This window comes from Rattus norvegicus, chromosome 18, assembly GCF_021556685.1.
Source record: "Rattus norvegicus strain SHRSP/BbbUtx chromosome 18, alternate assembly SHRSP_T2T, whole genome shotgun sequence".
Lineage (NCBI taxonomy): Eukaryota > Metazoa > Chordata > Mammalia > Rodentia > Muridae > Rattus > Rattus norvegicus.
Window position 1 is genome coordinate 49,333,491 of NC_141551.1, and position 26,263 is coordinate 49,359,753.

The 26,263-nt window shown below is 37.3% G+C and overlaps 1 protein-coding gene across 41 annotated transcripts in view; it reads left to right on the forward strand.

Annotated features, from left to right (window-relative positions):
• Nucleotides 1–26,263, forward strand: part of Csnk1g3 (casein kinase 1, gamma 3) — an 87,264-nt gene that overhangs the window by 23,347 nt on the left and 37,654 nt on the right. For all 41 annotated transcript variants that reach the window (NM_022855.3, NM_001393750.1, NM_001393749.1 and 38 more), the window contains 5 exon segments: nt 2,675–3,097; nt 11,198–11,238; nt 15,130–15,199; nt 23,452–23,600; nt 25,241–25,475. In NM_022855.3, the coding sequence (NP_074046.1) occupies nt 2,920–3,097; nt 11,198–11,238; nt 15,130–15,199; nt 23,452–23,600; nt 25,241–25,475 (673 nt within the window). In that variant the 5' untranslated portion in view covers nt 2,675–2,919.

Consider the following 26,263-nt stretch of genomic DNA (forward strand, 5'->3'; position numbering starts at 1 on the left):
TATATTCCAATTTTTTTACATAAAAGATAAAATTTATTTTAATTGTTGTATATTAATGCATATTCATAAGTATGTGAAATAATTTCCCTTAATATTTGGTGTTTCTGTTCAGTTCTAATTTTTTTTTTTTTTGTTCTTTATTTCGGAGCTGGGGACCGAACCCAGGGCCTTGCGCTTGCTAGGCAAGCGCTCTACCACTGAGCTAAATCCCCAACCCCAGTTCTAATTTTTAAGTTTTTATTTTTCTTTGTATACTGCAAGCTTAGAAACAAACCTATTTTCCTTTATGATTCTAATATTCGTGTTTGGACGATTCATTACAAATCATTCTTTCATGTGTTGAAGCAGGTTTCATCTTTTTCTCACATGGGTGTACAGTTGTTACCCATGCCACTGGTTGAATTGACTTGGTGTCTTGGTGGAAAGTCAGCTGCGCATCGGTGTGGTCCTGTTTTGTGCTCGGCTGTTCATTTGCCTGTTCTGTAGTAGTTTCATATTGTTTTGCTTACTGCAGCTCTCTAGTAAGCCTTGAAATTAGGTGCTGTTGATTTAATTTTGTTTTTGTGGTTTGAGATTGTTTTTCTAAATTGTGCATTTTCATACCGGCTCTAGGGACAGTTTGTCTAGAAAACAAACTGACATGTTGCTTGGCATTGTGTTGATCTTTACAAAAGCTACATTTTGAGGTGTTCTGTTCTTCCTTCCTTGTTTCTGTAGCCCACTCAGGGCACTGATGCATGTGTCACCACAATCTAGTTTGAATCTGTTACTGAAGAGAATGGGTTGTTTAGATGAAAGTAGGAGTTCACCTAATAACAGCTGATAGACTAGCCACAGAACACACATAGATTTCTAAAGGAAATGTGTGATTACTCTTTTCAAAGTCTCCAACTTTTTCAAAATGCTTTTAGAGTTTTCATCTGTATATTACAATATATTCAATACATGTATATTCATGGGGCATGGTGGTATATGGCTATAATCTTATAACATGGGAGTCTGAGTCAGGAAGATTCCAAGGTTGAGACTGGCTGTGATATATAATAAGACCCTGTCTCTAGAAAAAATTTTAATACCTATCTTCTCCAATATTTCTTAGTTTTGTGAAATTACTAAAGACTTAGTTCGAGTGTTACATAAAACATTTTTTTCCTTGGGACATAGGAATGCTGTGTTCTTATATTACCAGTTCTGTGACTCTTTCCTCTATATAAAGAATAATAAATATCTGAGTAAATGAAGACAAAGGGAGAACAAGTCTAAAAATTAAATATACAATAGCGAAGAAAATTCTTTAAGATTTAAAAATTTCAAAACATGTCCTATTTTTCTGCTTTTAAATTGGAGATTTAGATTGATTTCCCAGACTGAGTAATCCTTTTCTTTTCTTTTTTTTTTTTTTTTTTGGTTCTTCTTTTTCGGAGCTGGGGACTGAACCCAGGGCCTTGCGCTTCCTAGGCAAGCGCTCTACCACTGAGCTAAATCCCCAACCCCAATCCTTTTCTTTTTAATTGAGGTAATTTTTAAATTGTAATGTCTAGGCTAGTTAGTCAGTGTGTATTGTCTTATGAACACTTTACTTTATTCTCCTTTGTTATGTTAGAACAGCTAGATCCCTGAGTTTTAGGTTTTGTGTTTGGGGGGTAGAGAGGGAGATGCCTCAGGTGGCACAGCACCTCCTGTATGGGCGGGGGAGGGGGTGGACCTGTGTGTGGATCCCAGCACTCATGTCAAAGCTGGGCATGACGTGTGCCTCTACATGTAGCCCTGTCACTGGAAGGGGCAGGGTGAAGGCATCCTTGGAGCTTGTTGTCCTTCTAGCCCAGCAAATTTGTGAGCACTGGTTTATTAAGAGACACTATCTCAAAAAAAAAAAAAAAAAAACCCAAAAATTTAAGTAAGAACATACCCCATAGGCACTTGGCTACTTGAACTCTTGGTCCCCAAATGGTGGTACTATTGGGAAGGTTCCAGAATCTTTTGAAGGTCTAGTCTTGGTGGAGGAAGTGTGCCACTAGGGCAAGGCTTAGAGTTTATAGTCTTTCCCCACTTGCAGTTTGCTTTCTCTGTTTATTTGTGGTTAAGATGTAATCTCTCTGGTAGCTCGATGACCCAGTGTACGGGAATGCTAGGGCGGTGAGGGGTTGGGTGGGTGGGTGGGAGAGCACCCTCATAGAAGTGGGGTTGGGGGATGGGTTTGTGGGCTTGAAGAGGGGAAGATGAGAAGGGGGGATCATTTGAAATATAAATACATAAAATAACCAATTGTAAAAAAGATATAATCTTGAAGCCTCCTGCTCAAGACGCCTGTTGTCTTTCCTTCTTCACCACAGTGACCAAAAGAAACTCTTTTATAAGCTGATTTTGATTATAAATCAATTTTGATTAACACCAAAAACTGATGAAACACCTGATTTTCTACCTCTGACCTTTATATACGCATGCACCCACATTATCATAGTCATATAAACATCTATACACAAATGTACTTTTTTTAAAGGTTAAACTTTTGTAATGTTTGGTACTAAAGTACAGACATAAAAAGTAATGGTTGATGTAAGAGTCTACTGTGCTTTGATTTCACTGGCCTCAACAAATAACCTAAGCCTTTGTCATTTAATTTCCTAAATATACCTGCTGCCTTTGTTAACAGTGTTCTCTTTTCATGTTATAGCTCTCTATCGGCACCAGCTTATATCACCGAGAAGATAATTGTAAAGGCATACCTTGTTGAGAACATAACTGAGAGGTTGTACGGATGGGATGAACACGCGTCAGTTGCCTGCCTGTCTGCTGGAGTTTGGATGCTAGCGTTGCTCACAGGGAACTGCTGCCTAGGGATGCACCTGCTCTACAGTACCCCATTTCATCGTGCTTGTCTCGATTAAAGAATTCAAAGTGGAGTACCGCAAACTTGATATGGATAATAAAAAGAAAGACAAGGACAAATCAGATGACAGAATGGCACGGCCCAGTGGTCGGTCAGGGCACAGCACTCGAGGAACTGGGTCTTCTTCATCTGGAGTTTTAATGGTTGGACCTAACTTTAGAGTTGGGAAAAAAATTGGATGTGGCAATTTTGGAGAATTACGATTAGGTAAGATTGTTTTGTTTATTCCATTGTGTGAAGAACAGTTTAGAAATGAATACACTTGTAAAAGTACTTTCTTGCTTTAGTTATAAGTTAAGTATACAGTTATGGGCTTTAATTGATCACTATTCCTCAAAATGCTAGTTAAAAAGAATACAGGTATTGAAACTTTCTTATTTGTGCTTTCATTTGTAAGGAATTCCCAAGTATGTGACTGTTTGAGAGTAATTCTTAAGAATTTGATAAATCAAGAAAAGTAAATTTAAAACACCAAGCAGGGGCTGGAGAGGTGACTCAGTGGCCCAGAGCACTGGCTATTCTTCCAGAGCACCCACGTTGTTTGATCCCAGTATCCACATGGCAACGCAGAACCACTTGCAACTCTAGTTCAAGGAGATCTTTGCCTTCTTTTGACCTTGAGTAGCAGGCTCAAGTACATAGGGCACAGATATATGTATATATGTTTGTGTGTAGTGTGTGTATGTATGTATGTATGTATGTATGTATGTATGTATGTATATATGTATGTATGCAGGCAAAAGCCCATACACATAAAAATGAATAAGTAAAAATTTTAAAACGGCCATAGCTTTCAGTAAGTCTTTTGTTTTATAGTACATTTTGTGGGAATAATTAGGTTCCATTTTCATATTTCGAAACATTTGGTAACAGATCACTTTAGAGTCATGTAGCTTAAAGTCAAGTTATCGACTATGAAAAATTAATGACATTTACATTGTTACAATTCTGTGTTTCTCTGTACCATTCTCCTTTTTCTTCCTTTACCCCACTGTGTCTGTGGTAAGGTTCAGGATCATTTCTTTAACAGGCATCCTAGAGCATCTACTCATGCTATCATTGGGAAATGCTGGGCTCACTGAAGCTCTCACTGTCCACTTCAGGAACCTAAAGGAAGACTTGCCAGATGCCACAGAGCAGTCCAGTGACATATTTAGATATGAGATATCAGTCTTATTCCCAGTGCCTTAGAGCAGCTGTCTCCATTGAAAAGAAACAAGGAATGTGGGGTAGGCACACAGGAATCAGTACTTAGGTATAGGTACATTTAGGGCTCTCTTTGGACCACCAAGACTGAACTTGAGGTGAAAAAAAAATATGGCTTTACAGTTATTGAGTTCTACCTGTTGTTGAAAATAATGCAATTTGTATGTTTCTACTGAGCTGTCTCTTCTTGTAAAACACACTAATTTGTAGTTAGTGTCTTCTATTTCGTTTGGTTTGTGTTGCTAATGTACATTAAATATGAATGAATGAAGAAGCAACCTAATAAGCTAGTGACATTCTTTGTACATAGCTATAATATGATGTGGTTGGCAGATTCTTTTGCATTTAGTAAAGACTAGAATATTTGGAAGGGCAAATATTTTATGGGTTATTTTGAAAGATTGTGAATTAATTTGAATTTTCTAAGTTTTTTCTTACTTAGGAGTTAGAGAAATTAGATTATTTACTTTTTGTTAAGGTTTGAGATCATCTATCCAATTCCTAACATTGATCAGATACTGAAAGATACTTATGAATTATTTTTCTAGGTTATTGGAAATAATACATTTAAAAGTATACTATAAACGATTAACAGAAATAACTATTTTTATAATATACAGTCTGTGTGTGTGTGTGTGTGTGTGTGTGTGTGTTCACACAGAACAACTCTAGTAGCCCAACTTAACCAGAACAGTGTGAGACACTGTCTCATGAGCTGTATACTAAAATTACACTTATGTATTGTGGAGCATTCCTTTCTCTGTTTTGTGAATGAGCAAAAATAAAAACAGTGTGCCTGCTTAGTATCTTTGATTTTATCCAATCAAATGATTATGTAGAATCTAAATGTGTTGTATATGTGTGTGATACTTTTATTTAAATATATAATCTTTTTATATCTTAAAAGTCAAGTTATATACTATTAACACATGAGTCTTTTCCTGCAAAGATTTGTATGAAATCAATTATACCAAAATCGAGCTTGTTGAATCAATGAGTTTATTGGAGTTAATTTCAGTAGTCTGGGTTTGAGACTACTCAAAGGCAGCCGCATTACTGAAGAACCCACCATACCTGGGTACCAGCTGAGGAGAAGTTGCATTTCTGGAGAGCTCTGCCTGACTTAGGCAGCCCGAATGGTCAGGGTAGTGTCCTCCTCTCTTGCCTTGTGGGTGGGAGAGTCTTTTCCCTAAGCAGCTATTTATTGGCTCCATAAACTTAGCCTTGGGGAGGGACCCAAGAAGATCATTTGCTTCCTGAGCTTCATGCTTCTTTCCCCTCTCCAGGATACTACAAAGAAATATATATCCTCTCTACCCTAGATGTAATTGTCTTATGGATATTTAAGTATTTTACATATATAGCCATATAAATAAACATACAGAGCTAAATTAGTCATTTTAAGTTTTCTTATTCATAGAACACCAAGAGGGCAATTTATTACTGTCTTTTCAAAGCCCTCCATGGTTTCTTTGTTTAGAAGAAAGTTATAAGCATTTTTTTCTTTTTGGTTGGTATAGATTCTGTAAAAATTTTTTTATTAACTTTTTTTTTTTTAATGTGTGGGTATTTTTCCTGCATGTATATGTGAATCCATATGTGGGTGCAGTACTTGCAGAGGCTAGAAGCGGGGTTTAGACCCACTGGGCCCAGAGTTACAGATGGTTGTGAGCTGCCGTATGGGTGCTGGTAACCCAGGTGCCGTGGAAGAGCAGCAGTGTTCTTACTGCTGGGCGCTCTCCTGCTCTGCGTGGACTGCGTGAAATACTTTTATTAAGGCCACATTAATAAAAACATCCTGAACATTTGATTTTCTATACTAGTTAGTGTGTGTGTGTGTGTGTGTGTGTGTGTGTGTGTGTGTGTATCTGATTAAGAAAGAATACGAGCTTTACCTTTTATAGGTAAGCGCTTTTTAACAAAGGTGTTTATTTTCCACAAAGATGCCCAGAGCTAGACAGTTTTGTTTGTTGTAAAACATTGTTTCTTATATTGTAGGGTATTAAATACTTCAGACTTCTTTGATACCTTATTGTTGCAACTTTACATACAACTGAAAGATACCCCCACTCCCATCTCATGCCTAGTTAGTTGCCCAAAAGAGACACAGTGCAGGAAACTGTTCTTACATGTTATTAGGTTTAAAAAAAATTGAGGTTAAAAGCCAAACAAACTGGTAAACATCAAATTTAAATTTTATGTAAATCAGTACGTCACATTTTTATTTTAAATGATATGCTGATCTGTTGTTTTCCTTTATCTTTATGAATTGGCAGTAAATGTTGCCTTTTTAAACTGTTGGTAGATATATTTCAAGTTTAAACACTAATTCAGAATCCCTAGAACTGTTTTTGACACATACTAAGTGACATCAGACATAGCTAGTCAAAATAATAGGACTATATTGTATACTGAAGATATTTTTTATATATTATGGTCTTTGAACATCTTTAAAAATATTTTTAAAACTTTAGCAATTCCATGCATATATGTAAATGTATTCTGAGCTTCCCACCTCCTATCCCCTTCCCAAGTGCCTCTGGACTCTCCTTCCCAACAGTGTCCTGTCTACGCTCATGTTTTATTTTTAGAGAAGGATCGTATTGAATAGAGCTGCCTGCCCTGGGTGTGGAGTTACTTCGTAGAGCATGGGCACTAACCAGCCAGTGGACACAGCTCATCTAGCACAGTGCTTTCCCTCACCCTCACAAGTGCCAGCAGTTCCTCAGCTAGGGGTGGCACCTCCACCTGAGCCATGTTGATGGGCTCCATATTGTTCAGTTGCTGCGAGATCATGAGTCATGCCCAGAAGACAGCATGTCATAGAACTCATTCTGTCCCTTTTTCCTCCATATTCTCTGAGCCCTGAGGGTTGGCGGGGTCATATTCAACAGTACTTAATTTCAGTACTTCAGCCAGTCTGGCTCATTATAGCTTCTCTGGCTCATGTTAATGCTAGCAGTAATTATGGTGTGAACTGGGCTAAATTGAAAGGTGAAGTGCCTCAGATCCCTCTGGCTGTAGCAGACTCTAGTTGTTGCTGTATAGGGGAAGGTCAGAAGATAGCCTGATGTCTACATCAGTGTCTACAGCCTCATTGTCTGGTGAGAGTCTTGTCTCTTATAGGAAAAGAACTTACTGTTCAATATCTTGACTCTCTCTCACCAAGTTTTAGTGATGAGGCTTCTTCCCCTTTATTTTGTGTGGGTGTTTTGCTTGTATGGATGTCTGTGCATCATGTAGGTGCAGTGCCCTGGAGGCCAGAAGAAAGTGTTAGATCCCCTGGACTGGAGATACAGATGATTGTGAGCTGCCATTTGGTTCCTGGGAATTGAACCCAGTCCTCTGGAGTACCCAGAAGTCTTCTTTGGATATCTCTTTTAAAACACCATTTTGTTTGGGGAAGAGCAATCACTAGAGACGTAGTTAGGAGCATGCCTTGGGTATGAGGATTATCCAATCCCCAGCTTTATGTCTTACTGTCTTTATCCTCTGTACACCCAGGAGTCATTCTGTGCAATGCTGTTAGAGACAACCCTCTACCCAAAGCTCAGTGGAACCGTGGAGATATAATAGTCCTAATCTGTTTATTTCACCCATCCCCTCTCCTTAAAACTCTAATAAGGCCTTTGCTTAAACTTTCCTTGTGCTCTTGTCTTGTGCCACCTAACCCAAACAGAGTACTTTTACAACCCTCTATGGCAATGGCTCTCAAACTTCTTGATGCCGCAACCCTTTAATACAGTTCCTCATGTTGTGTGACTCCAACCATAAAACTATTTTCATTACAACTCCTTAACCCTATTTTTGGTTCTGTTATGAATCATAATGTAAATATGAATCATAATGTAAATAAAAAATCATAATGCAAATATCCCATTAGGTGATCCCTGTGAAAGGGTGGTTCTGTACCCAAAGGGATCATGACCCCACAGGTTGAGAGCCACTGCTCTAGAACATTCTGTGTAACCCTTCAGACTTGTGAATATAACAGTAATTACACTGAAAACAAAACAAACCCACAAACTCAGAACAAGGGTATTATATATTACTTTATGAATTAGTTTATCTAAAATAAGATGCTGTGCCCTTTGACACAATTGAGTTTATCACAGGAGTTCCTATAGCTTTTCTCATTCGTTTTCTCCACTGTTCTTGTTCCTTACAAACTCCTTATTTGGATGTTTGTATGTGAAATTACAATGTTATCTTCATGACATAAAGGTTTCAGTAAACTCATGTTATTGAAATTTTTTCTTCAAAAACACTTGAAAATGTAAAAATAAAGAGTAGATAGTGGGGATGATAAGACGGCTTTGTGCACAAGGACAGTTGTCGCCAAGTATGACAAGTTTAATCCTTTATCCTTTAGGATGACAAGTGAGACTGACTTCTTCAAGTTATCCACTGTCTACTACATGTACTCTATGGGCATATGCATGCCCTGCCAACCCCCTCCCCCAATAAATAAACACAAAAATAAATAAAACAAATTAAACATCGATAATGATGCTATGGCAACAAATTTAAAAATCCCTAAATACAGTAGTTTTAATCAAATTCATTTTTTTCCACATAACACAGAGGGAGAGCGCTCAAGATGCCTCTGCATCTTCAGTGTGTGGACTGTAGTGTCTGCAGGGTGATTTCACTGTTACTCCTTTCCCAGTTAGCCAAACAGAAGGAAGAAGAATCAGGAACATAGTCTGTTCCTGGAAATTGGAGGTGTCATACTTCACGGCCATTGGTGTGAAGTTAGTCACTTGGCTACCTTAAGCTGAAAATGCCTGGAAAATGTAGTTTATAGCTGGATAACTATTTTTAAATATAGAGTTAATATTGGTGGACAGCTGCTAGTTCCTGCTAGACACATACATGTAACATCTGGAGGTCATAGTTTTCTCTAATAACTCCTATTCCTCAATGTTGGTAAAACCTCTTCAAGTTCAATATAGCAGAAAACTGAATTGGACACGCCACTTGATATAGATTAAGAGATCAGCGAACTAACCCCTGTCCATTAGTGGGATCTGTGTATCCCCTCCATCTCCCTCACTTTTGTGTTCAACACACACTGATTAAAACTCTAACCGTAGCACTGTGGCTCTTCTTCAGAGACAAGACTGTATATTATTTATTCTGTGTTCATGTTTATGACTGTAATCTCCACAGTTCAGCCTGTTATTTAATATGGTAATAAAGATGATGCTTTTTAGGATTCAACTTCTTTTGTTTGTTACTTTTCTTTTTTTGAAATAAAAGATTAAAGCCAACAAAAATGTTGCTATGTTTTGTTTCTGTAGGATCTGTATTTAACTACTTGTCTTTTGAATTTTTCCTGAACATCGTTTAGATTAAAAATTATATAAAAATAGTTGTGTAGAGGTCATAATGCTTTGAGGAAATACATATCTTTCCATCTTTAAACGCAGTTGTGAATTAGATACCAGTCCCTTAAAATCCAGTCTTCAATGTTAGTAACACTCTTCACTTAGGTTTACTGGAAGACACCTAGTCTCATATATGATGAGTTAAAAATGTGCATGAAAACATTTCTAGATGCTAAACCAATGACTTAAATACAAAATATTCTCTGAAGTGTGAAAACTGGGGATGTTTGTTTAGTGAGTTTCAGAATAGAACTTGATTTGTGACATTAAGTATTTCTGTTGTGTTAACTCCTTCAAATATGACGAGTCCATGAGCCCTATGCTACTAGGCATTAATATGAATGACTCCCACTTTTATACACTTTTATGCAATAAGGACAGTATTTAGAGTATTTATATGACTCTTCTGCTCTATAAAGATGGCGGCACATCTGAGGCTGAAGGTAGGACTGTGTGGAAAGTTAAGGGGTGCTGTGCAGGAAAACGCGATGCATGAAACTTGATAAACTGCCTGTTCTGTTTTTAGTACTCTTTGTAACCAGAGTCTCTTTCTCATTTTAAAAACAGTCATCCTATGTTGAGTACAAAAGCCATTTCTTGCTAATTAAAAAATACTAGAAATTAAGAAACATGTGCTAGTTTTATTTCATTTTTTGATGTATTTATAAAAATACATCATGCTAATCTATATTTCAGATTGCCTTCTATCCTTATTAGCTCTCATTCTCCATAGTGTTCTTCTGGAGCTGCAGATTCTGACCTTTGGAATTTCCTTGGCTTAGGCCAACACAGAGATAATTAGTTTATTTAAATTCTTTGCATGTTAGTGATGTTAACCTGTGTTCTGATTTGTTATTTAAGTGCCTTCGTGTTTAACATAATTTTCAGTATTTAGAAGTATTTCATGAAACCAAATATGTATAAACCTTCTATTCATGGTTTTTTATCCCTGGAAAGGTCTCTATATAGTAAGATGATAACTATTGTTTTGTTTCATTTCTTATATTTAACTCTAACTAGTTGGAATTAGTTTGATTTTAAGTTTTCTCAAAGTAGTTAATGAGTTGTGGTTCCATTTTATTTTATGTTATTTTTGAGTCAGGTTTTCTTGTGTAGCCTGGCTGTCCGGGAAGTAGCCCTGTAGACCAGGCTGGCCTCCAAAGCAGAGATCCACTCTGCTCCGCTTCCTGTGTGCTGGACTAAAGGTGTGCGCCACCACTGCCCAGCTCGGTTAGTTTTCTTAGTTAATTATATTTTAAACATAGTTCAGATTCTTATATATCTGATATATGTTAGATTAAATATAGCTTAAGACAATATTCTTTAATGGTTTAAAAGGAAATGGATAGACTAGGAGTTTTATATTCTTATTTTATATATGTGTTCTGCCTTAAAATGTATTCACTACTTGAATATTGATTACTTTCTAAGTTGCACACAGCATTATAACAAAGTCATAATATTTTCTTTATAATTGTATAACATGGTTATTAGTACCAGTTTCTATGTGGAATCTAAGTAAAACATTAAATGCATTATTGAATTGATAGCAAATTTAGCAATTTTCTTGTTAGAGTTGGAAGTAAAGGGTTTTGCTTTATTTAATGTCTTATATACTTTATAATTTTAAGCAGACTACATGTTGTAACAGTTATGTAAGTTAAATTTGGAAAGTATTAGCAGAATCTGACATATTTCTTCCTTTTTCAAGGGAAAAATTTATATACAAATGAATATGTGGCGATTAAACTGGTAAGTTCATACTAATTATTTTACAATTATTTCTTTTAATTATTGGCTTATTAATTTTTCATCTTTATATTTATAACTTGGATGTTCATTCAAAAGAAAAAATGCATGAGTAGGCTTTTGTAACAATGGCCCTGACATCATTGCTGAAGCATGTGTTGTGTAGAGTGTCAGTGCTCTCTCTGTGATGAAAACTGTCTTTACTTTGGCAGCATAATGGAGGTGAAATTTTGTTGTTGGGCAGTGTTTTTAAAGTGGATAAAAGCAAAATTTCTCTTTCTGATTAGACAAGATAAACATGCCTTTAGCATTCAGGATTGTATTTGAACACACTTGGGTGCCAACTATCTTCAGTGTTTATAAATCTGGTAAAGTTGGTTGTTGATTGATTTTTTTTTAGGGATTCAAAAGCCCGTGAGAACTGACTGTCTCGGGAGCATTCCACAGTTTTGTGTGCTCAGCGTGACAGGCACAAATTAGATCTTTTTGGAAGTATTTATATCCTGGAACTGTTTTTGTTCATTTGTTCACTCATTCACCCACCCACCCACCCAACCACCCACTCACCCCACTCACTCAGACAGAGCCTATTTAGAGCTGGGTGTTCTAGAATTCACTCTGTAAACCAGGCTGCCCTTGAACTCACAGAGATCCACTCGCTTCTCATAAAGTGCTGGGGATTTAATGGCGTGTGCTCCTATGTGCTGCTAGAAACAGTTTTTATAAGGCGTATATTCTTATTCTGGTTGTCAGTCAAGTTTCCCTAAGATCCAGATTGACTTGGTGTTCTCATTCTCCTCACCCTTGTCACCCTTGTCTCTGACAGTGTGACCTCTGTTATTACGGTGATGTGAGTCAGACTGCTAGAGGAAGAGGCAGTGGGAGGAAATTTAAAAAAAAAAAAAAATAAAACAAGCCTTTGAACAGCAGTGGAAAGTCCCTGCTGCTTGAAGTGTGCTGTTTCCTGTCCTTTCATCGAAATGAAGACAGGCAGTCAGGCTGTGGCATCACCGAGACATGTGGGACCGACACTGGGCTCATCCAAATGAATTCTTTTAAGGTCTAGTCTCTGACTTTAAAGATTATCACTGTTTTAAATTGGATTTATGGCACTCAGTCATGAGTCCTTTAATATAATCAAGCTCTTAGAGATGTCGAAGTTGAGAAAATAATTTTTACTTTTGATAACATTTTTTAATATTAAGCCTCCAAGCACCCAAATTAGAATATCATCTTGTTGTAAAAATATTAGTTTATTCTTTATTCATGTTATAAATATAGACAATCTATCTTATCATATCCGTTTTCCCCCTCCCCTCTTTCCCTTCCTCCAATAAGTTCCCCTTGTATCTCACGTCTGTTTAAAAACAACAACAAAACAAGGTTCACCGAGTCCAGTTAGTGCTGCTAACATTCTTGTGGAGTGGTGTTGGGCTGTCCACTGGAGATGGTCTCGTTCACATCCCACCCAAGTTCATTTTCCCTTCTACAGCAGCCATCGACTGCCAATAGCTCCTCAGCCAGGGAGAATGAATGCCTCACGCACACTTCCCTTCATTCGTGCTGGAATGTTGATGGACTAGGGCCTATGCAGGCAGCCTTAGCTGTCCTGAGTTCACAACCATGTCATGTTCAGAACACAGCATTTGCCATTGCCCCTTCGTTCCTCTGATCTTCAGTTCTCTGTTCCTCCCTTCTTCAGGAAGGGTATAGTCCTTGAAGTTTCGGGAATGAAAGGGAGTATGGAGGATTGGTATCGATGTCCTATTATTCTCAGAACGTTGACAGGTTATGAATCACTGCATCAAATAATTTTAAAAGGCTCCATGGAGAGCTAATATAAGCAGACAAGGGAAGCTAGTATATCGGACTCACAGGACGGAGACGCAGCACCCAGGAACTGTACACTTATTTGAATGGGCATTTTGGTTTTGTTTGGGATTGTTCTTTTTTTCCATGTTCTAGCACCTTGAAAGGCGTTGGAGTTGGAGGTAGCGTGCCAGGATAGATGTGTGGTGTTCTGTGCTAGTGATGAAGTGGCCATTATGAACAGCTCCATGTGTAGACGGTATATCCTGTGTGAGAGAGAGCCACTGCTAGGTTGACTGCTCCCTGTCTAGTTAATTCAACAGGTGGGACCCTTAAGTCCTGTTATTTTCAGACTTAGAACTTGTTTGACCTGTCCTTACCACTGATGCCTTAGTAAATACAAACCATGTCACCCTCCAGCCTCTTTTTATATATTACATACAGGACTTTTTTCTAGTTTATTTGTGATTTCTCTTTTCTGCCCTTTTCTGGGAGACGTGGGACAGGGAATCCTTCCTTTAATCTGACTGTCTTTTTAGGAAGGGTTTCTTATACCCCAGGCTAGCCTAGTGTTTGCTGTGCAGCTGCAAATGACAGTGAACTCTGGATCTTATTGCTGCCACTTTTCAAATGCTAGGGTTACAGGCATGAGTCTCCACACCCAGCATGTTCTTTTTATATGGTGTGATCAGCATTACATACCAAATGTAATTATTTCTCATAATTTAGGTTAATTGGGAACATTTTTACTTTTCTATATTGAGGCAAGTGTGGTCTATAGCCATATTTTTTGTACTTATTGGAAGGTCAGAAAATGTTTTACATTTGGTCCTTAGTTTACTGATTTCCATTGTGTGCTTTGATGTTTTGTTATATATCTCAGCGCAATAGATAAGGTCTAATTTTGTTCATAACTATAAAGATAGTCACTTGAAAATGGTATGTTTATATATTTTAGACATACCTCATTTCTATATTTTGGTGAAATATAGGCACTGTTTGATATTTTGAAATCAGATCTTAGTGGATAGTTTAGTTCTGCCACAGTTTACAAGATTAATGTCTTATCTCGTTATTTCCACTCACATATGAACCGGTTACCATGACTACTGAAAATGTCATTCTTGGGTGATGTAACTAGCTACATAGTGGTATGGTAACATTATTGCTGTTGTAATACTGGAATCAAGCTGACATTGCTAAACTAAGCCAGGACTAGTTCCTTTTCTTTTTACCTGGAGGATATCAGTGATTGGGTATATCTTTAGCTTCAGTTGTAATGATGTAAGTGGATATTGTTTCCCATTTTAAGGTTGTATTTTTTAGTTAACCAAAATTTATGGATACTATAGTGCTATGTGGAAAATGCTAGTTTAATTACTTTATACTTTATACACAAACACACACCTATATATAGCAAACAAGAAAGGAACCATAAACATTTTTAAGCCTAATTTACAGATGAGGAACTACAGCATACAGAAAGCTTAGCTAACTTCAAGTGTCACACAACCAGTGAAGTGGGAAGTGGAGGTTTCAAACATAGTGTAGTTTGGTTTCTATTTCTGTGTTTTTAACCATTGCTCTGTATTGCACCTCAAGCTTTAAGCTTACTGCTTTCTATAAATAATCCTTATGATACTAAGTTTCTAGTGAGCTTCATTCTTGGGCTTCTCATTCTTGAATTTGGGTGTTGTGATCGTTACCCTCTTTCCATTCAGTGCACACTAAGCCTTCTCACTATATTGTCCAGGCCTCTAATAAGGTATTGTTCCTACTTTCCCCTCACAATGCAGCTTCATAGTTTTCCTGTTATCCTTTTACTTCCCTTAGTCTCTTGTTTTTTGTTGTGCTTATCTTTTGTAGCAGAAAACTATGTTTTTAATTTAATTACTTAAAAAAATATATGTTTGTAAATGGTATAAATTTATTGAACATTGAACACAATGTTAATTTTATATAGACCTCAAGATATAGAGATACCCAGTAAAATGTGAGAGTGTATATATGTTTAAACATTTGGAATTATAACTTAGTAGTTTTCTTTTAATCGAGATGTCTCTTGTTTGTTCAATTGTTGCCTAGGAGCCCATGAAATCCAGAGCACCACAGCTGCATTTGGAATACAGATTCTATAAGCAGTTAGGATCTGGAGGTAGGTTATATGGATTATAAAATCTGTAATAACAGATAATTATCATAATCTTTAGTTTCAAGAATAATATTTCAAATTTGATTATGGAATCGTTTCTTCATTTTTTAAAAATCGGGGCTGAAGATACACTTCAGTGGTTGAGTACCTCCTGCTCTTTCAGAAGACAGGTATTCCTGGAACACATGTCTGGAGGCAGGTGTACACCTGCAATGGCAGCTCCAGATGGTGTGCACCTGTGAAGGATAGGGGGCGACTTGTTGCAGTTGGTTATATGCTTCACCACCTTTGGTGTTAGGAGCTGAATTCAGGTCGTTAGGCTTGGTGGCAAATGTCTTTACTGCTGAACTACCTTCTTGGCCTAGGGAGAGTCATTTTTATAACTCTGCCAAGGATTACTGTTTTACTTAATAGACCTTTGAAAAAAAGACTCTGATGGTCATATGAGTAGAGAATGTTGTAACAAAATTAATTTAGTTGTGCACATAATATCCATTTATATTTACTGCTGTTATGATGGATATAAAATGTTTCCATAAATATATCCACATTCCTGGAACCTAATACATATGGCAGACATGAATTGGCAGGATTATCCTAGATGTTATCTGGGTAAGCCCTAAATGCAAAATGCGAGTGTCCTTCCTAGAAAGGCAGAGAAATTTGACATACACGAAAAGGGTATGCTCATGGGGCATTGATTGGAGTGATGTGAGTGAACCAAGGAATGCCTGTAGCTCTAAGATCCTGAGAGAGGCTCCTGGGTTCTCCCCTGTAGCCTGTAAGCAAGTCCAGCTCTGCCTCCATTCAGCCTTAGGAAACTGATTTGAGACGTGGCCTCTAAGCTGTAATACAATCAGTTTTACCATCAGCTTTGTAGTAACTTCTTAAGAGCAGGTAATACAAGTAAAATACTCATTTTTATATGAAGTTCTTAAATCTTAGTGGGAATAGAGACTTTTGTCATTGGCAAAATATTTATGGTAAAGGTTTCTATTTATGTGCTGCATTGTATTCACAATGAAGGTTTTCAGTGGGCTACTTTATGTGTTTCTTTTCTTCTAATGATTTTACTTGAGCAGTTTTTCTGTAGTAGGGTTATTGTTTCCCATATTTAATAAAATAGAATTTCTTGATGTGTACTTTATAAGTATATCTACATTCTAATTGGTAGCTGTTCATTTCCTATAATGCAGTTTGCATTTTTTCCACTGAGAGCATACATACACTAGTATTCCTTGCAATGTTAGTAAACTTGAAAATTTCTATTAAGGAGTATATTACAGATTTTTATACAGTATCCTTCCCTATTTTTTTCTGAGAACTTTTGCTTTTAAGTCTATTTTGTTAGATGTTTGCTTCTTTGATCATTTGCTTAGAATACTTTTTCCCACACCTTTACCTGGAAATAATGTCTATCCTTGATGTTAAGATGTGTTTCTTGGATGAAGCAGAAGTTAGTTAGACTGTGCATTTTCCTTGGAGATTTTAGAGTTAGTTATTGTAGCATTTATTAGTTCTTCTTATTTTGTTGTGGCTTTTCTACCCCTCTTGATTAACTGTCCTGGCATTACTTATTCTGTGTCATCTTGGGGGTAGTTAACCTTTTCAGACTGCTGTGCCTTCTGTAGAGGTGGGTTAGTGGGCAGAATTGCTTACCTTTGTTTTAATTGTGAAATGTTTTCTTTTTCTGTTGATAGTGATTGATACTTTTGTTTTAGTTGTCTGGGCTGGTGTTTGGTCTTTCAGAACTTAGAGAACATCAGTTCAGGCTCATTTGGCCTTCAAAGTCTGCATTGAAAAGCCAGTTGTCATTTTCAGGAGCCTGCCTGTGACTTCGTCTCTTCTCTTGAGGCTTTAACATGCTGTATTTATCCTGTGCATTTATTGTTTGGATTATTATTGCGGGGAGCTTTGTTTCTGGCCTGGTTTACTTGATATTCTGTATACTTCTACTCGTGATAGGTAGCCCTTTCTTTAGGTTGGGGAATTTTCTTCTATAATTTTATTGAAGATATTTCCTGTGCCTTTAGCCTGGTTTTGTTCCCTCTCCCTTTATACCTAGTATTATAGATTTTGCTTTTTCATAGTGTCCCAGATTTCCTGGCTGTTTTGTCCCTGAGTCTGTCTGTCTCTGTCTCTCTGTCTCTGTCTCTTTCTCTTTTTTTTTAGATTTAGCTTTTTTTTTTATTTTCTTTGACCGAGCTATCCACTTTTTTTTTTTTCGTCTTCAGCATATGACTCTCTCTCTTCCTGAGTTTTTCATTTCCAATTTTACGTCAGTTTGGGTTTTGTTTAGTGATTCTCTTTCCTTGTCAAATTCTACTGCTATGTCTTGAATTGTTTTCATTATTCCATTCAGTTCTTTGTTTTTTTTATGGTCTTTGTTAAGGCATTTATTCATATCCTATTTAATGTTATTGAGCATATTCTTCCTCTTTCTACTGGCCACTTCCTAGTTGTTTTAAGCTTACCATTACTGTTACTTAAGAAGGCTATTATTTTTATATCTGTATTTCTTATTGGTTATTTTATTTATTTACATTTCATATGTTGTCCCCCTTCCCAGTCTTCCCTCTGCAATCCCCCATCCTATCCTCCTTCCCCTTTGCCTCTATGAGGGTGCTCCTCCACACCCACCCACTCCTACCTCACCACTTAAGCACTACCTTACCACTTAAGCATCCCACTTTGCGGAGGCATCAAGCCTCCACAGGACCAAGGGCCTCTTCTCCCATTGATGCCAGATAAGGCCATCCTTTGCTATATATGCAGCTGAAGCCATGGGTCCTTCCATGTATACTTTTTGGTTGGTTGGTTTAGTCCCTGGGAACCTGGGGGTTGGGGATTCTGGTTAGTTGATAGTGTTGTTCTTCCTATGGGGTTGTAGTCCCCTTCAGCTCCTCAGTCCTTCCCCTAGCTCTAACACTGTGGTCCCTGGGCTCAGTCTGATCGTTGGCTGTGGTATCTGCATCCGTATTAGGTACTGGCAGAGCCTCTCACAGGACAGTTATACCAGGTTCCTGTCATCAAGTGCTTCTTGGCATCAGCAGTAGTGTCTAGATTAGGTGTCTGTAGATAGGATGGATCCCTAGGTGGTGGTCTCTAGATGGCATTTCCTCTGTTCTATTTTTGTCCCTGTGTTTCCTTTAAACAGGAACAATTCTGGGTTAAAAATTTTGAGATGGGTGGGTGGTCCCATCCCTCAACTGGGGGCCACGTCTATCTACTGGAGGTAGTCTCTACATTGTTGGGTATTTCTACTAATGTCATTCCTGTTTGGTCCTGGGAACCTCTTGCTTCCCTAGTGTCTGGGACTTTCTTGTGACTTCCCTGAGTTCCCTACCCCCTATTGCTACATATTCATTTTTCTGACCCTCTGGACTTCTCTTTTGTATCTTCCCATACCTGACCTGTAAACCCCACCCCCTTTTAATCCTACAGCTGACAGAGGGCTAATATTCAAAATATACAAAGAACTCAAAATGTTAAACTCCAGAGGGACAAATAACCCTATTAAAAAATGGGGTACAGAGCTAAACAGAGACTTCTCAACTGAGGAATCTCAAATGGCTGAGAAGTACCTAAAGAAGTGTTCAAAAATCCTCAGTCATCAGGGAAATGCAAATCAAAACAACCCTGAGATTCCACCTCACACCCGTCAGAATGGCTAAGATCAAAATCTCAGGTGACAGAAGATGCTGACCTGATGTGGATGAAAAGGAACCGTCCTCCATTGTTGGTGGATTGCAGACTGGCACAACCATTCTGGAAATCAGCCTGTAGTTCCTCAGAAAATTGGAAATAGTTTCTACCTGAGGACCCAGCTATACCACTTCTGGGCGTATACCCAAAAGATGCTCCAACATATAACAAGGACACATGCTCCACTATGTTCATAGCAGCCTTATTTATAATAGCCAGAAGCTGGAAAGAACCCATATGTCCCACAACAAAGGATGGATACAGAAAATGTTGTGTTTCTACACAACGGAGTACTACTTAGCTATTAAAAACAATGACTTCATGAAATTTACATCTGTGGTCATGGAATGCTCTCTTTTGCATTGAATGCCTAGTGGCACTCCAGTTTAATGTACCTGCTTTGCAGTGAATTTCTTGCCATAGTTGGCTCTTCTCTAAAAAGAGGCCTTTATATTCTATCATGTTACTAATCCATAACTTTCAATATTTTCAATATTCATATTGGAAACATTGTTTCCATTTGGTTATTGATACTTGTATTCACACCATCTTTTACATTATTTAGCTCTGTTTTGAAATGAATGGGAGGATTCTATAATATTTGGGATTTTAATTATACTTTTTGAGAGGAATTTTGGTTGTATAAGTCCTGTAAACATCATTGATATCCAAAATTCACCTTTTATAGTTTCCTGATCATGTTTTTTTCACAATCATGTTTTAACAAACAAGATTCAGGTATGCTAACCATGCCTATAATTCTGCCACTCAGAAGTTTGAGGCAGGAGAACCATGAGTTTGATCTCATCCTGGACAACATACGAGACCTGCTCCCAAAATAATAGGCAGAAGAAGTTTAAGAAGCCTCCTGTCTCCCTTCTCACTCTTACACATTGTGTTGCTGGGATAAGAGGACGTACATTATAGGCAGCACATCTCAGACATTTCCTGGTGAGGGTCTTTTATGCCTTTAAGATTTTTTTTAGGATCTCAGAAACCTTTTGTTGTGGATTGGAGCAACAAGAAATTCAAGTAAATATTAAATATTAAAAAGTTCCCAAGTTGTCCTTTGCATTAATACTCAAAACATTTTAAAAAATCAAATTGAACTTTCCTTTTCAATATAAATGAATGAGAATGTTATTCTTGCTTTAAGTGTTTTGGAAATATTTTAAATATCCAGTTTAATAGAAAACAGCCAGCTTCTCATATCTTCCCTTCGTTGTAACAGAATGTGTCCAGGAAAATTTACTATTAACTTGTTAGAACATCAGAGTGAAAAAGGTAAATAACACCCTCATGGCTTTATTAAGTAATTTTAATAGTGATTATTCCTTGAAATGGTCTCACAGACTGGTGTTGTTTACAGGCTACTGTTCTTTTCAGACCTCAAATTGGAACAGCTTTGAGTTAATTGGACTTTTAAATGATGAATACCCTTTTGATAGTATATTAGTTATTTTTCTCATTGCAGAGGAAACAGACCAGAAAATGATACAGCCCTAAAACCTGACCCCACTATGCTACATCCCATCTGTGAATCCCAAAGCTTCTGCTGCTTTAGGAAGGACCTTCCTAAAGCTGAACCACTGACTAGGGGGCAAGAGTTCAAATACACGAGCTCAGTGTGTATATGGAAGAGGGCATTTTACATTCAAACCAGGCACTGTACCAAAGTATGAAAATGGTAGTTCCTTAAAGTTAAGTTGCAATGTAAAGTTAGAAGCTTTCACCCTGAGTATGCTCAAACTCCATGTGTGATTTTGCATCTTTTGATATCTTGGAAGATACTGTTTTATTGATATGCATATATTTCAGATATTGACATATTTCACTGTCCAACTTGCATCACAATAGTATCACCAAAATTTCATCAGAAAAGTTTTTAAGCATTATAAAATTGTTAGTCATCTTACTAGCTACAAATTTTACAAAATTGTAATTACTTCTTGCTTAAATATTTATTGTTTTTGGGTGGGGGAGCCCTTGATAACTCTTTTGTCCTTTTGTCTTGAGTCTCTCTGCATTCTCAAGAATGCTTTATTTGTTATACTTGTCAAAGGACAGGGCTTCAGCAGTTTACAGAGTTTACTTGGCTTTATTTTTTCCTTTTTGTTTGTTTTTTTGACATAGGTCCTATAGTTCATGTCAGCCTCAAAATTCACTGTGTGTTGGAGGATGATCTTGAACTCCAGATCCTCCTGCTTATTCTTCCTCAGTGCTGGAGTTATAGGTGGCATGTAAGTCACCATCCCAGCTTAGAATAGACCTTGTTTTAGCCCACTTGAGATCAAAACCAGGCCCTTAGGAATACTAAACACAATTCATCCATGCCCAGTTTTCCTCCCCAGGTATGGTGGCACATGCCTTTAATTCCAGCACTCAGGAGGCATCTCTGAGTTGGAAGTCAACCAAGGCCAGACAATGAGAATGTGAAAACCAAACCAAAACAAAAGATTGCATTAGTGTCTTACTGTAAACAGCCTAGATAAGGCTGTGGTTTTCCTGTCCCAGCTTCATAGAGCGCCAGTATTACAGATCTGTAACACTTATTTCCATAAGATAGAATTAAGTATTTTGGTGAACTAAGCACAAGAGAATGGTTTTATACACAGAGAAAGGCAAAATCAAACAGACAAACAGACATACAAACACACCCCTTCCTGTGCAGGCCTCCACCCCCTGGAAACAAGGAACATGAAACAGATGGGCATTTCAGAGTTACTTCCCTCATTAGGTAGTAGAGGGGAGACAAACAGTAGATAAATGGCTGATGATAATGTCAAATTATATTACATCATTTTGAGTAAGGATTAAGCAGAAGGAACTTAACATCAAGCTGATTGAAACTAGCCAGCTAGAAAACCTTTTCTGGTTTCTTGACAGGTCAGATAAACAAGTCTGATTATTTGGTAACTTGGAACTTTAGCGTGGGGGAATGCATTTGTATTCTTTGTTCCAAGAGTTCAAAGTGGACCTCAGCCTTCACCATTAAGTGTGGTGCTAGCTTGCAGTTGATCGTGTATTGGACTTGCTGTGCTGTATTGGACTTCCCGCTCATGCTTCAACTCCTACTGGGAATCGTGTTGGATGCTTTCTTTGTATCATAAAATGGCTTTCCCCCATTCTGTTATTGTTCTGAATTACATTTGGTGGGTTTTGTAATGTTAACCCCCAACTTTGCATTTCTGGCCAAACTCTTCAGTTATGGTATCTTACTTGCTTTTTTTTTTTTTTTTTTTAAATTAACGAGTATTTCTTATTTACATTTCGAGTGTTATTCCCTTTCCCGGTTTCTGGGCCAACATCCCCCTAACCCCTCCCCCTCCCATTCTTTATGGGTGTTCCCCTCCCCACCCTCCCCCCATTACCGCCCTCCCCCCAACAATCACGTTCACTGGGGGTTCAGTCTTAGCAGGACCAAGGGCTTCCCCTTCCACTGGTGCTCTTACTAGGCTATTCATTGCTACCTATGGGGTCAGAGTCCAGGGTCAGTCCATGTATAGTCTTTAGGTAGTGGCTTAGTCCCTGGAAGCTCTGGTTGCTTGGCATTGTTGTTCATATGGGGTCTCGAGCCCCTTCAAGCTCTTCCAGTTCTTTCTCTGATTCCTTCAACGGGGGTCCTGTTCTCAGTTCAGTGGTTTGCTGCTGGCATTCGCCTCTGTATTTGCTGTATTCTGGCTATGTGTCTCAGGATCTTACTTGCTTTTTATATGCCACTTAATACATAGGTATTTATTGGAGATTTGTTATTTTATGTAACTTTGTAATGAATTGTTGTGTGCTAAAACATGAAACATTATTTCACAGTTTAGCTCAGAACTCAGCTGCTGTTGAGAGTAGCAGTGCTAAACTCAGAATGTAAGTCTGTTGAAGCGTAGCATCCTTTTCTCCTCACTGGTCCCCCACCGCTGCCCCCTTTTGCAACTTCAGTTTCTGTTGAGTATAGGATTGAGGCCTTCACTTCTTAGAGGCTTTCCACCTAGCATGTGGATCTCTTCATATCCTGGAGCTTGTTTCTTGAAGGCTACCTGACAAACTCTCGCTCCCTTTGACTTCTTGAGCTACTTTTTAAATATGATGAGATAAGATTAGACCCATCTAGACACACAGTCTACCTTTTGACTGACTTAATATCTGCTGATAGGGACTGTACATACATTGTATGTGTGCATGCGCGTGCGTTTATGTGTTATATCTCCCCACACACATTCCTTTAACTATAAGGGTGAATGAAATCTTATGAATTTTTCACACCTAAGAGAAGGTATTTGTGTTGATCTTAGCAGCATGCCAAGCATGGAGTTCTAAAGATGACAGTGACCACCTTGTTCAGTAAAAGTAGGATCTTTTCTATTATTGTCTAAGCTTTTCTGTAGTCTATAGAAATGGGCTAAAGTTCAGCAGATGAGGTCGTAGAGATAGTAAAGGACTCTGTATATGATGCTCAGTGACACAGCTTCAGCCATGTAGCTGTCAGGGTGTGGATCAATCATAAATGTCTAGTGTATTCCTGGAAAAATAAATTTACTGTTTTTCTTTTTTCCTAGATGGTATACCTCAAGTTTACTATTTTGGCCCTTGTGGTAAATACAACGCTATGGTGCTGGAACTGCTGGGACCTAGTTTGGAAGATTTGTTTGACCTCTGTGATAGAACATTTTCTCTTAAAACCGTTCTCATGATAGCTATACAGCTGGTAAGTGGGGAGGGCGTGGAAGTTGCTTGGACAACTGCTTAGTTCTTTGCTTAAAGGTTCCCTCCTTCAGTCTCTAACTTCCTCCTTCCCTCTCTTGTTCCAGTCGTCATGAGTGTGTCTGTTTGTCTGTCTGGTCCCTTCCATCTCCCCTCCACTAACACCCCCCCTCTCCAGAGTCTCCTATAACCAGGGTTGGTCTCTAACTCCCTATGTCGTTAGCCTGGTCTTCTTATCCTCTTGCCTCATCTGGCATTACAGATGTCATTACCTGTAACATCTGTTAAAGTTTTCATACATTTAAGTTAAAGTTCCATTAAAGATTTTTTGACTTTTCCACGTGGACCTATGTGATAGAAATTACTCTTGCTTTTTACAGTGTCTTTCTAGTTTGCATGGAATGTAAAATTAATATTTTAATTGCTTTAAGGACAGAATGCTCATTTCAAGGTTAAGGTTTTTCTTTTCTTGTATAAGATGAAAACTTTGAAATCTCAGAGTTCTTACTCTTCTTGGAAGTCGACATTAATGACCCAATAAAAGAAGAAACTAATGAATGAGAGATGTATACTTCAGAATTGATTTCGGGGAACCTATGAGAAAACAGTTGAGATAATTTTAGACAGTTGGACATAAATGCTACTATAAGTATATTGCAAAAGTTTAAAGTTGTTTTTATTCACTATTAACTCTACTTCTACAGATTTATATTGGAAATAGAGTGCTTATAATTTTATGTATAGCAATAGATAAATTGTAAAATAATGAGAAATACCCTATGGGGTAGAGCTAACAGGGTGAATGGGATAAGTTATGAATAGTTATAAAGTAACATAGAACTATTAAAAACTACCTTACAATTTTTTTGTGACCTTGAAAATGCTAATAAGATATTGTTAATTAAGCTTATGGAAATGTGAGCCACAGTTTGTTAATAAACAGATTAGAATGGCCAACGTGCTATATGCTGACATGACATTGGTAACCAAGATTGTCACAAATGGAATAGTTACCTTACATCTAATGTTCTCTTTAGCTATTTTGTATGGTAAACATTTGAGAATCTGAAAAATGGTTGGTATAATTGTACTTTATTATAATTGAAATTCAAAAATTTCCATTTTTCAAGAATTTAAAGTGTTTAATACTTGGGGAGTTCCATTTTGAAAAAAGTACTAAATGATATTAATTTTTTATGCTAATTTTTAAAGGTAAAAGTACATTCTTGAGCTTTTTTTTTTTTTAATTATAAAAAATACCTGATTGTTGAACTGAGGAAGAATAATCTTAACTTTGAGTGTGTTTTTAGTTTTGAGTTTTAGGCCTTAAAGATTTTCACCTTTGTAATCTAGCATCCTCTGAAAATGGTGATTGAGTTTGACTTACTGATAGGAAATGCATTCCTAAAATTCAAACACTTTTATTTATCTGCGACTGTAACAGCAAAGACTAAAGTCATATATGGATGTATGTTCGTTGAGGAAAAATACTGGCCACCATGTTAACTTTAAAGGCTTGAAACAATTTCTAATTGTTTTCTTCATTATGTTATTTTTATTGTGAGAGTTCTGTCTTGGTTTTATCATAATTTTGTTTGTTAGTGAAAATCTAAAGTAAAAATTATTTTTTCTTTTCCCACTAAGATTTCTCGCATGGAGTATGTCCACTCAAAGAACTTGATATACAGAGATGTGAAGCCTGAGAATTTCTTAATAGGACGGCCAGGAAACAAAGCCCAGCAAGTCATTCACATCATAGATTTTGGTTTGGCAAAGGAATATATTGATCCAGAGACAAAGAAACATATACCATACAGAGAACACAAAAGCCTTACTGGAACAGCCAGATACATGAGCATAAACACACATCTAGGAAAAGGTATGTGAGCATGCCCTAAGTGTGGGAGCTTGGGCCTGGATCTGTGGCAGCATGTGATCAGTGTTTACAAATTAAAACAGCATGTATTGTAATTCTCATTCACCATATACCTCCAGTGTCCTTCCACTCATAGTTTGATAATACTGTGAGAATAAGGTCCTATACAGAGGAAATGTTTCCTATGATAACTTGGAGTGTCCAACCTTTGATACAACTGGGGGATCCATTTAAGTATTTCTACTAAATAATACTAGGCAATGCCCAATTTTAACTGAATTCAGTGCATGTGAATATTTTTATTGAGATTGTAAAGGCAGGCAGAGCTGGCTTCTAGAGTATTTTTCCCTAACAGTATGACTTTGGACAAGTTATTAACTTTAAAAATATATATTTTATGTATAGAAAGAGTAAAATATCAACTATAGAGTATTTTTAATGTCTTTTTGATTCAGGATCTAATTGGGACAATGTTTTATTACATAGGTTTAGTCTCTTTAAAATCAGGAATATTTCTCCTTTAGGTCTTAATCTTAATAATTTCTAGGCACAAAGGTAATTTTTAAAAATATTCTCATCTTGGGTCATTATTTTTTATGATTAGATAGTGGTATGCATATTAAATGCACACCTGTGAAAAAGCAAAGAAATCTTATGTTCTTGTGTTAGGTCAGGAGTCAGTTCCTGTAATTGGTTCCAGTTGGATCTATTTACTTAATTAGATGATGTCTGTTGAGTGTCTCCAGGAAAGTAATGTTCTCTTGGTAACTAAAAAGTATGTTATAGCTAGA